Genomic DNA, 11,971 nt, shown 5'->3' with positions numbered 1-11,971 from the left:
GGACCCCAATCCCCCTAGGTTCCCTGGGTGTCCCTGGACCCCACTTTGAGAACCACTGCAATAAAATGCAATATTACAAATAATGAATTGGCGTTAAATCTCCGGCGAGAGGCTGCTACCAACCTGGCAAGGAAAGCCCAGATACATGACTGACATATCCTGCACGACAACAGCGCCACCAAACAGACTCAAGTCCCGCCACCCGTACAACAATGGCGGCACAAGGGATGCTCTGTTCTGTCTCTGAGGACTTGTCTACAAGCGTATTACTGGCGGCGTCCTGGAAGCAGGAGTGGGAGTCAGAGGGCCCTCTCGTATCCACCGCGACATGAGTAACCCGGGAGATGCCGTCGTAGGAGAAGATCTACCATGCCAGCAATGGACTCTTGAAGCAACCGACGGTTCAGCAGTCAACTATGAAGAAGTGGGGCCTGGCAGACGGCGTAGCATGCGAGTGTGGCGAGCCTAAGCAGACCGCACGTAGTCCACCTGTCCCCTACAGACCACCTTCAAGTGGGACCAGAGACAAGGGCGTGGCTAGGCTACACAACACTTCGTTGGACATTTGACGATGATATACAATCGGGGGCGGCAGTGGCTCAGGGGTAGAGTGGCCGGCCAGATGGGAACCGTGTGGATTCCAGTTCGGTCCTGGGCTCCCAGTTAGTGTCGAAGTGTCCTTGAGTAAGACACTGAACCCCTAATTGCTCCCGATGAGCAGGTTGGTGCCTTGCATGGTTTCCTCTGCCATCGGTGTATGAATGTGTGTGTGAATGGGTGAATGTAATGCACAATCTATGTAAAGCGCTTTGGATTAAAGCACTATATAAATGCACCATTTACCATTACCATATACAAAAGAAGAAGAGGTCCGCTGACACATGACTGAATCCAGTCCATGAACCTGATTGAAAACGAATAATGCTGTCGTCTGGACTAGGATTTAGGGCAACCGGTCAAGAAAACTGTGCTATCAATGACTTCACACATTGACTAAATGTTTCCGTTCAACTTTTTGTGTTTCCGAGTTTCCAAGTCAAGCTTGCCAGCTAATGAGAATGAACCACAAGTGTTAAGATAGTAATGTTGGAATGTAGTTGCTTTTGATTATAAGCTAAGTAATGTGTTGGTCTTTGTGTGACCGAATCGCTTGGAAACTATTCACAATTTTAGGCATTTAGCACTCTTGTCCAGAGTGACTTTCAGCGCAAGAGAGTAAATGGCATGAACCCTAGACAACAAACAACAGGGTAAATGATCACGTAAGTGGAGTGCAATGAAAAACAATAAGTGCTTCAAAGAAACTAGAATACCAGGTATAACATCAAACCTAGAATCAGTCTAAACAACATGCTATCCAAATAACTTTATTGGCATTTGTGGTAAAGCGAACAGAAACCCTCAAAGGTCTGTCGCTCGCCGTGTGAAGACAAAGGTAAAGCCAGGAAAGGTTGTTAAAATATCCCTTTTACTGACTCTGCAGGGTGTATCATAATATCTGTGGAATTAATACTGCACAAGTGTGTGTGTGTGTGTGTGTGTGTGTGTGTGTGTGTGTGTGTGTGTGTGTGTGTGTGTGTGTGTGTGTGTGTGTGTGTGTGTGTGTGTGTGTGTGTGTGAGCGTGTGTAGTGTGTGCATGTGTAAGGATGCAAAAGACTGGAAACTGCGGAGAAGGTGCTTCAGTGTGTATTACGTTTACGCGTGTGCAATGGTGTATGTGCGTGTTTCTGGGCGTATGCGCAAGTGTGTTTAATAGTGTGTGTGTGTGTGTGTGTGTGTGTGTGTGCGCGCGCATGCACGAGACAGAGAGAGTCATGCTACCTACTGTTCTTTGCCTTGAGCTAACAGTACCCTTCACTTCCCTTTGCCCAGAGCTTTACTATGACCTCCACTGCTGAGAGCCTCACAGGAAGCTGCTCACAAGCTGAACCAGTCGTCCTGATGAGAACAATGACTTCTTGGACATTAAAGAAAACACCTCCATTACTGACTGAGGCTTTTCAAAAAACACTCCTCTGTTCTCTTACTTTTTTTGGGGGGGATGGGAGGGCTGCTTGAAATTCTTTTAGTTTTTCAGTGTTTGTGTGCCTGTGTGTGTGTGTGTGTGTGTGTGTGTGTGTGTGTGTGTGTGTGTGTGTGTGTGTGTGTGTGTGTGTGTGTGTGTGTGTGTGTGTGTGTGTGTGTGTGTGTGTGCACGTGTGCGTGTGTGAGTCATGTGAGGCTAGATGGTTGCTTCTCGGGTGCGCGACACCCACACATAAGTAGTAATAGAGGCCCATTGCAACACGTTTGAGTATTCAACTTGAAAATGTGAGTGTTCCACGTGTGCTGATATCACTGTGTGTGTTTGAAGGTAAAGGCTCATCAGGAGGTGATTGTAGAGAACAGAAACTCAAGTTGCTCTCATGCCTGAGAGCAGTGTTGCCATGTCCACTTATTATAAGCGACTTTGGGCTTATTTTTCTGTGAAGTTGCTTGTAAATATTGGTAGTTGCGGGTTGAGGTTTTTTGGCCTTGTTTCTAAAGTGTAGTTGCTTATTGCTTAACAATTTTTTCTATTATTTGGTTCTCAAATTTTGTCATGTCATGGACCGCCAAATGAATGTATTTGTCCTCTAACCCCCATCTAAAAATGTTTTGTGCCAGGGAGCCCCGTACCATGATTTGTGTTGTTAAAATGTTTAAAAATCTTCCAAATAGAAGATTTTTTGAAAATAGCATATCTACAAGTTCACAACACATCGCATCGCGATGTGTTGTGATCTTGTAGATTGGCTATTTTCAATGTATACAGAATATAGGTTTAAAGTGCTCATAGTGGCCTTTTGGGCTTGTTTTCCTAGACCTGTTTGCTTATTTCTCACACAAAATATGGCAACACTGCCTGAGAGCCACATGGAGAGAGAGACACAGGGAGATGGAAAAGAGAGAGGGGTGTGTGGGGGGGGCGATAGAAAGCGAGACATAGAGGGATGGAGAAAGATGAGTATGTCTGTTGGGGGGGTAGAGATATGAAGAGAAAGAATGAAATAAAATACAGAAGAGGGACAGGAATCTAGACGGGGAAATTAGTATAAAAGAGAGATTCCCCAACCTGTGGGCCGGGGCCCACTGGTGGGCCACTGGTGGGCCAAATTATTGGCAAAAATAATGGCATTTTTTTTTGTCATTAAAACCTTTAAACCGTGATACCAATAAAGTATACAATACAATCCATTATTTTAGAATTTAGCATTGGCTATTCAAAAATAGCAGATCTACAAGCTCATAACGCGGCACAGAGTGCCGCGCTATGCTTGTAGATGGGTCTATCCAGTTGGACACAGATTTAGGCGCAAAGAGATAATATTCATAGATATTTGTCTTTTACAAAAGAGTAATTGCATTGACCTGGAAGAGGCCGGATAGATCAAGCATTGCACAGTGGTTCAGGGAATTGTCTTTATGGCTACCCCTAGAAAAAATCACATATATACTTAAGGACAAACAAGAGATGTTTCAGGAGGTGTGGGGTCGTTTTATACAGTATATGGAAAACAATAATCTGCCACATTTAATGGAAGAATCTGGAGAGGAGTAGTGCTGATGTCAATGTATGTTTTTCTTTTGTTTTAGTTTTTTCATTGTTTGTCTTGTATGTTTTATTGTAATTGTCTTTTTTTGTTTTCTGTTGTATTTGTAATATAATGTTGAAAAATGTTGTGAAAAGAAAGGAAAAATAAATAAAAATATTGTTGAAAAAAAAAAAGTTGTCAGATGGGTGGACCGTGAACACTTGAGAACCACTGCAATAGGATGCAGTGTTGAAGGAAAAAGAGAGCATCTTTAGTACCTCTCATTCGCAGATGTCACCAGTTGTTCTTGCCAACCAGCCACACACACATACACACACACACACGCGCGCGCACGCACGCACGCACACACATACATAGACACAGCTGTCTGAGTCACCTTGCCATGGGCTCTATCCTCTCCATGGTTCAAGTCGGCTCCGCCTGTGAGTGTATTGAGCTGGTTCAATCAATGGTAAACTGTGTGTGGTGTGTGTGTGTGTGTGTGTGTGTGTGTGTGTGTGTGTGTGTGTGTGTGTGTGTGTGTGTGTGTGTGTGTGTGTGTGTGTGTGTGTGTGTGTGTGCGTGTGCGTGTGCATGCACAGGTCCAGGTCCTCTCCCACCAGTGAGTTGTGACAGCGGGCTTACATTAAATCACATGAATTCAGCGCAGAACATGTGAAAAACAAGCAGCACTCACAGAAACACCAGCAGGTATTAAAGCATAGTTTCACCTCACAAACAGCACACAGACCTGCAACATCCCTCAGGACCTGTCCCCTCTTTGTGTGTGTGCATGACGTGTGTGCGTGTGCGTGCCTGCGCACTCTGATTCTAATGACAAAATCTTCAACCACTTTTACCCTGGCGTCCCTATTTTAGAGCCAATTGTTTTATAACTGACCTACAAGCTCAGAAAGCATTTTTTTGGGGGGGGGAGTTTCTGTATTTGTTTATAGTGTAGTTAAGATGGACAGGAAACAGGGGAGAGACATGCAGCAAAGATCGTCGGGAACGGGACTCGAACCTGCGATGCGCTGTCAGGCCACATTAGAGCCTAAGTGCCCGGATCGCTCGGTCAGCGGTCCGGGCCCAGAATCCATAATTTTTATTGTTAAATAGTGTGTGTGTGTGTGTGTGTGTGCTATGCAAGAGGGGGTGGACACACACACACACACACACATGTATAAGTACGCATTTCTCCACATCCGTGTGGATGCAGCTGCAACCTGCTCTCACACCTGCCCTTGACCTTTTGACCCAGGAAGTGAAAGCTGCCCCGCCTCTCATCTGAACCCCTAAAGCAGGAAGCGCCTCAGGAGAACGATTCGACTCAACACCAGCGTTTCTTGGACATTTAAACACTGCTCAGACAGGTGACAGGAAACAAAGATAATGTTGATGTTGGTCGCTAGGGTCACAAGTAAAAGCACAGCGTGGGGAAATCACTTAAAGGGATTCTAGGCAACTTCAGAGGACAAAAAAAGAAAAAAAACTGTTGTCAAACACCGCCCCTCCACTCCCCCCCCTCCTCATCAGCAGTTTGTTTCCCCGACCACCAGGGTGTGACACAGGGGGGACTTCTGAACGGGCCATGCCGGAAATAGGTTGCTTTATTCGGATACAATGCGTGTCACTGCCCGCCCCTGCCGGTTCTCTGATTTTTGGTCGGTGCAACCGCCCCTATATGTGAGGTTTGGACCCCCACCCATTGCACCCCCCCAACCCTGCGCTGTGATTGGCCACCATTGTACCCCCCTAACCCTGCACCGTGATTGGCCACCATTGTACACTGGTTGACTCTATTCAGGACTGTGATTGGCTAGTGAAACACATGACACATGTGCAGTCCTATAAATAGGACTGTGCACTTAAAAAAAACACATTTATGTTTTTTTTTTAAGTGAATCACCCACTGTGATGACCACTGTGACCACACCGCCCACTTCACACTGTCATGATTAATTGACCACATATATGAAGTTAAACAACTAAATTCTATCCAAACGATCTTAAAAGTAAATTCCGTGCCTCAAAAAATAAGTTTGAGAGCGTTTTAAAGTTTTAAAACCGAAACAAAGAATAGCGCATAGACAAGATGGCTGCCGCTCGTTTTTGCTCGGGTGCACTCAGGCTGGAGTTCAAGTGAAACCATTCGGTTTCACTTGAACTCGCCACCTGATTGGCCAACTTTCGCTGTCAATCACAGAACATTGAGCGAGGACGCTGATAGGACAGTTCACACGGACACGGACGCGCACATGCGTACGTTTCATTTACGTCCCGGACAAAGCTGAATACCCGGATGTCATAACATAAATAGTAGGGAAAATACGGATTTCAGAAAGAGGACTGTGTTTCAATGCAGGAAAACACCCCAGCATCATTATATAGTGGCTGATAGAGGGGACAAAATGCAATATATATATATATATATATTTATTTTTTTTGAATGTAGGATTAAAGTTACCTAGAATCCCTGCAACTTTGGATTAGTTTCTTAGCGATTATTCTATCGATTACGTATTAATCAAGTAATCAAGAAGCACTTGGTTTTACATCGTTTAACTTTTTTTTATATATATAATCGAATCAATTCAACACTTAGGTCCTACTTTATACTATTTGAAAATAGCTTGTAGATATGTTATTTTCAAAAAGTCTTGAACATATTAATAAAAAAATATGGGGATCATTGGATATGAGTGACCATTTAATTCTGGATTTCCTCTGCATTTTTGACGAGACATGCTAGAGTCAACGGCCAATAACTAGCGAGGGGGGTCGCGATGAATAATTATGTTCTTTTCACGGAAGCAGAGATAAAGCCTCCGTGTTTAGCAACGGGATTGATCATACTGGAGATAAATATTATGTGACTAGTTGAAAAGGTAAGGAAAACAAAAAATCACTGACAGTGGCTGATTTATTTATTTATTTACTCTGGCAGTGAATTAGTTAATTTGGGGGTCCTTAACATGAAAAAGGTTGAGAAACACAGCTCTATGGTGTTAAGCTCTGCAGTTATGGTGTTAAGCTCTGCAGAGAGGATGATGGTCCTCTGGTAGATGAGCGTTTCTAGACGAGCATCTCTTGCCCAGCAGTCTGCTGAAAAAAAAAAAAGTAGCTCACCCAGGTGCCAAGGTTCTGCTATTCAGAATGAAGCCAATGTGGAAGTGAAAATTCTGCAGTTCTCATTACTGGCCCAGCAGGTGGCGCTATTTTTTGCGGCTGCAGAAACACTTTTTAATTCCAAAGTCGATGGGAATTTTTACTCGACTTTACAATTAGTTTTATTACCTTAATAAACCTTTTCATTTTTTGCAAATTATGGTATCAGTCATTTTAAAATTGATGAAGATGGGTATGCTTTTGGGGCGAGGCTACGTTGTGATGGACGAGGATACAGGGGTTCTAGTCAAGACCCACACCTCGCTCCCCTTCCCACACAAAAACATCCGTTTCCGGTTGCACTCGCAGCCATTTTTCTCTGAACTAGAGGCTTCAAAAAGGGTCTGTATCCCTCAATCCCATACTACCTGGACTTTGCTACATAGAAGACGGAACTTTCTAGGCTGGGAGAGGCTTTACAGACGAATGGTGGGGAAAGTAGCGCTGGGCTTGAACTCAATGGCACAGTCGGGGTGGTAAGGATATGGCTCTCTCCTAAACTGAACACCTGTGCTATCGTGATAGACCTCTAGAATTTCTAATAAATCCAATTTCTCTGAAACATAGGATGTAACTGAGGTTACTGGTGGGGAAAAAAACTGAAAGCACTGTAAAAATACAGAGCAAAAGCCCCTATGCTCCAATCTATCTCAGGATTATGAGCCACAAGCCAGGGGATAGCTTAACACTACGGGAATGGGTAGGAGACCTAATACTATGCTGACTCAACCGCTTAGCGAGTTGCCACATACCAGTAGAAGATGGTCAGTGGCCTAATGGGTACACCTAATTGGTCAGCAAGTGTTCTGTCTAAGAAATTCTCATGTGCTCCTTAATCTATGAGGGCAGTGACTTCAATACGGTCATGACAACCTTGGTCACTCATTTTGAGTCTCCCAGAGCTTGTCAGTATGACCCCCGATCTTTTGGCCGTATGGGGCACCTGGCCAAGTAATGTCCATCCACACCACAATAAAGGCAGCAATGACTTGCCATACGTCTAGTCCTTTCGTCTGGGGTTAATCGGGTTGAACCTATCTGCATAGGCTCAAGTTCAGGTTCGGGTCGCAGGCTGGCTCTGGTAAACCTGCCACCCCCTATGGGACTTGTTACTCGGGAATACTGGTGAGAATAGTCTTTTGGCCTTACGGGACACATGGCCAAGAAATGACCCTTCCCACCACAATAAAGGCAGCTACAACTTGTCATGCGTCTATCCCTTTCGTCTGAAGTTAATTGGGTTGGACCTATCTGCATAGGCACGAGTTCAGATTCGGGCCGCAGGTAGGTTCTGGTGCACCTGCCACCACCCCTTAAGGGGCTTGTTACTCGGGAATACTGATGCGCATCGTCTTTTGGCCTTACCGGGCATGCGGCCAAAAAATGACCCTTCTCACCGCAATAAAGGCAGCTACAACTTGAAATACGTCTACTCCTTTCTTCTGGGGTCAATTTGGATAGACTTATCCGCATAGGCCCGAGTTCAGGTTCAGGTCGCAGGTTGGCTCTGGTACACCCGCCACTTCCTAAGCGGCGGGTTACAACTCTGGAAGGTCGCTCGACGCGCCATTGAGTAACCGGGTCGGAAATTCGAATTGCTAAATTGATAGCTTCATCTAACGACCCTAGTTCCTCTTTGAGAGCTAACTCCTTGCCAACCCCCCTGTTAAGCCCAGTCTGGAAAGCGGTGATGAGGGCATTATCATTCCAGCCAGACTCTACTGCCAGGCTGCGAAATCTGTCTGCATACTCATGAACACTAAGCCTACCCTGCCGCAGTCTCATTAGCTGTTGGCCAGCCTGCTGCCCCCGTACAGGGTGGTCATGAACGCACCTGAGTTCTACTCCAAAGGCTTCCGGCGAAGAGGCAATTGAATCCATATTGCTGAGTTGTTCAATGCAGGGAGTGGCCAGTGTGGCAGATATATTACAAAACTGGTCCACGGCAGTTTGCAGTGTCTGCTGCCCCCGTACAGGGTGGTGGTCATAAACATGCCTCAGCTGTTGTTTTGGTGAAGACTTAATTGTTTCCGTATTGCTGGGTTGTTTAACTGCAAAGGCTTTTGGTGAAGAGGCCATTGCATTCACGTTGCTGGATTGTTTAACACGGGGAGTGGGCATCGGAACGGAGATAATATTCAAGTGGTCCACGACAGTCTGCAGTGTCTGTTCATAGCGATCCAAACGCTGCTCCTGGTTGATGATTGTCTGTCTCAGGACGTCGGGGTCTGTTGGGTGGTCCATACTGTGGTCAGAACGTACTGTCACAGGTTTGGGGGAAGACCCAGAACCAGACTCGCACACAGGAAGCCGAAGCTACTCCTTACTGAAGAATCCCAAGATGGAGTACAAAACTACTCCAAAATAACTGATCACTCGGAAGTAACAGGAAACTAGAGAACAACTGAATTTCTGACAACCATTATGCTGACAGCTCGTCACTTATACAGGCCACAGATTACGTCATGCGGATTCATCGCTATTCTTTGGAGAAACACAGATCCGACCAATATGCCCATACATGTACATATACTGTATGGGCATTTATATGGGCATCAATATATGGCATATATTGATGACATCAGGGATCTCCATAATATGGGCATAAAAGGGAAAAGGACAGACATATGCAGAGATCTCCATATGGGCATAAAAGGGACAGACAGACGAGTACAATGGGTAATCTGACAACTTTGCTTTTGTGACCTGTTATGCTCATATATGGAGATCACTGATGTCATCAATATGACATCCCTGATGTCATCAATATGAGCCTACTTAAGCACATGAGGCGCAGTGCATGTCGTCAGACAGCATATCTCTGAGGTCATATAATCGCCTATCATATAAACACCTATCACCAGGAAGACTCCATTTAAGAGATATTTTTAATTGTTTCTATCCACCGTCTAAGAGCTAACGGAAGCTCCAAGTGCCACAGACACAAGAACTGAAGATGTCCCAGGCCACCAAACGTAAACATGTCATCAGGGAGCTTCTGGAGGACTTTGTCATTCCTACAGAAAACCAACAGATCGTGAAGGTTATCAGCAGCCGTGGCAACAACCTGCATGAGGTCGTCACTGCCCAGGGGGCGGGATTCCTGGTGAGCATGCCCACAAAGTTCCGTAAGAACGTGTGGATAAAGAGAGGAGATTACGTGATGGTGGATCCCATCCAGGAAGGAGACAAGGTGAAAGCAGAGATCACTGCTATTCTCCACAGAGCAGATGTTCAACACCTGAAACAACAAAAGCTCTGGCCACAAGGCTTTGCTGAAGAGACCGTGTGTCCAGAGAAGACAGACAGACAGGAGACAGACGGACAGACATCTGGGGAGGAGGAAGAAGACAGTGACTGTGATGATGAAGATGATGACAGTGACCTGTTTGTCAACACTAATCACTCTAATAACTACAGTAATGATGATGATGATGATGATGATGATGATGATGATGATGATGGAAGGACAGAGATCCGTTCCTATTATTGATGATGATACAGTAAATATGCAACTCCCCATGTATGGTCGTATCAGCCGTCCAACCGAACGACTTCAAACTCGACCTGAGGGAGTGTGGTGCCCAGTGTGAAATCGGCTGGATCGGCGGTGCTCCAAAATAAATTATATGGATAAAAAACATTCGACATATGGTCGGATCAGTGGTTGGGATCTCCATATATGGGCATAAAGGGCCACAGACAGATACAGAGATCTCCATATATGGGCATGAAAGCGGCACCGGCAGATAGATACAAAGATCTCCCTATATGGGCATAAAGAACACAGACAGACAGACAGACAGGTACAAAGGGTACTCTGACAATGTGTGCATTGGGCATTGCATAACCAGAGGTGCATGCGTTCCTAACAGGCATCGCTCCCAACGCTCATCGGCCCTATGTCCTATATTAGAATTGGCTAATGCATCACGCCATCACGTTCATCTCACTATGACTCAGCCAAAACCATACAAGAAGTTACGCCCAGATATGGAGTGTGTTGTCTAACCTAAATGTGTTGTCATGGCGTCAGGCGCAACCAAATCAGTTAGCTCCATATATGGAGCTCTAAAACAATCACTACCGAGTTTGGGTTGATATTCGTGACAAATATGGCACCGGCCGGCCAGCGGACCACGACAACAGAAGGGCGACATAGGTATAACGGTGTTTGGTGTTAACATTAGAACTGGCATCAAAATTGAAAGGATCCAAGAGGAACACCTGTGCAAATTGGCCTCATTAGGCATGCATGGCAACGCTTTGTATTGGGTGTGACATCAGACCAGAGCTCTAGACAAGTCTATATAAGGTCAAGAGAGTGATAGAGAGACAGAAACAGAGATACGGTAGATACAGTACACACAGTACATGCAGAGAGGCAATCGCAGGGTCACCTTTACTATGACATTATGAACGCTACTATCAAAACATCAAGAAGCTAGAGACATTCTCTCAGCACTTAAGTCAGACATGGCGTTGCTTTTAAGGACACTGACCCGGCAGAGTGTCTGTCTCTCCGGGCCTCGGTACTGTGTAATACACACATATTCAGCCCGAATGGGAACCACAGCACAGGAGGAGATGAACAAGTTCTCGGCCAAAAACAAAAGTCCGAACAGACCCATGTCTCCTCATCTCACCATTTACAAGTGGTCCGTCCCCATGATGATGTCCATCACACACAGAGTAACAGGTGTTGGAATGAGCGGAGCTATCTCAGCCTTTGCAATGGCAGCGCTGGTATTACCAGGCAGTTACCCCTACTACCTCGACCTGATCCACTCCCTCTCTGCGGGCCCCTATCTCATCAGCCTGACCAAGTTTGGAATCGCCCTCCCTTTATCCTACCACACCTACAACGGCATCCGCCATCTGTGGTGGGACACGGGCAAAGGGTTGAAGATCCCCCAGGTGTATCGTACAGGCTACGCTATCATAGCTCTGTCAATCATTACTTCCGTCGCCGCTGCTTTTCTTTGAGCCAAGAGGAGGAGATTAGGAGAAGGGAAGAGGAGAGTCAATGTGATGTGATGAAGATGAGATCCAAGGAGCAAAGACAATCGAGGGGAGACATGGGCAGGAAGGATTTTCTTTATATCAGACCTGTTTTCTTTATGTACTTTTCTGGCCTGGATGGTCCCCAACTTTAATAAATGAATAAAAGATTATGTTAAACTATGATAATTATAATACACTATTATCCTTACCTAAAGGAAGTCTGAGTTACCGCAATTGTTAAGTA

General features: G+C 45.4%; 2 protein-coding genes across 2 annotated transcripts; both read left to right on the top strand.

Moving 5' to 3' along the window:
• Positions 1-9,679: 9,679 nt before the first annotated feature.
• LOC311040626 (putative RNA-binding protein EIF1AD) lies at positions 9,680-10,216 on the top strand (the record flags this gene model as incomplete). Its single annotated transcript, XM_084050955.1, has 1 exon — positions 9,680-10,216. One exon carries the CDS (start codon positions 9,680-9,682, stop codon positions 10,214-10,216), a length of 537 nt encoding a protein of 178 aa, XP_083907081.1.
• Positions 10,217-11,199: 983 nt separating this feature from the next.
• Positions 11,200-11,709, top strand: LOC311040810 (succinate dehydrogenase cytochrome b560 subunit, mitochondrial-like; the record flags this gene model as incomplete). Its single annotated transcript, XM_084051165.1, has 1 exon — positions 11,200-11,709. One exon carries the CDS (start codon positions 11,200-11,202, stop codon positions 11,707-11,709), a length of 510 nt encoding a protein of 169 aa, XP_083907291.1.
• Positions 11,710-11,971: the final 262 nt, after the last annotated feature.

Source organism: Gymnoscopelus microlampas (genome assembly GCF_963454915.1).
Source record: "Gymnoscopelus microlampas genome assembly, chromosome: 24".
Lineage (NCBI taxonomy): Eukaryota > Metazoa > Chordata > Actinopteri > Myctophiformes > Myctophidae > Gymnoscopelus > Gymnoscopelus microlampas.
This window is presented reverse-complemented; position numbering and strand designations above follow the sequence as displayed.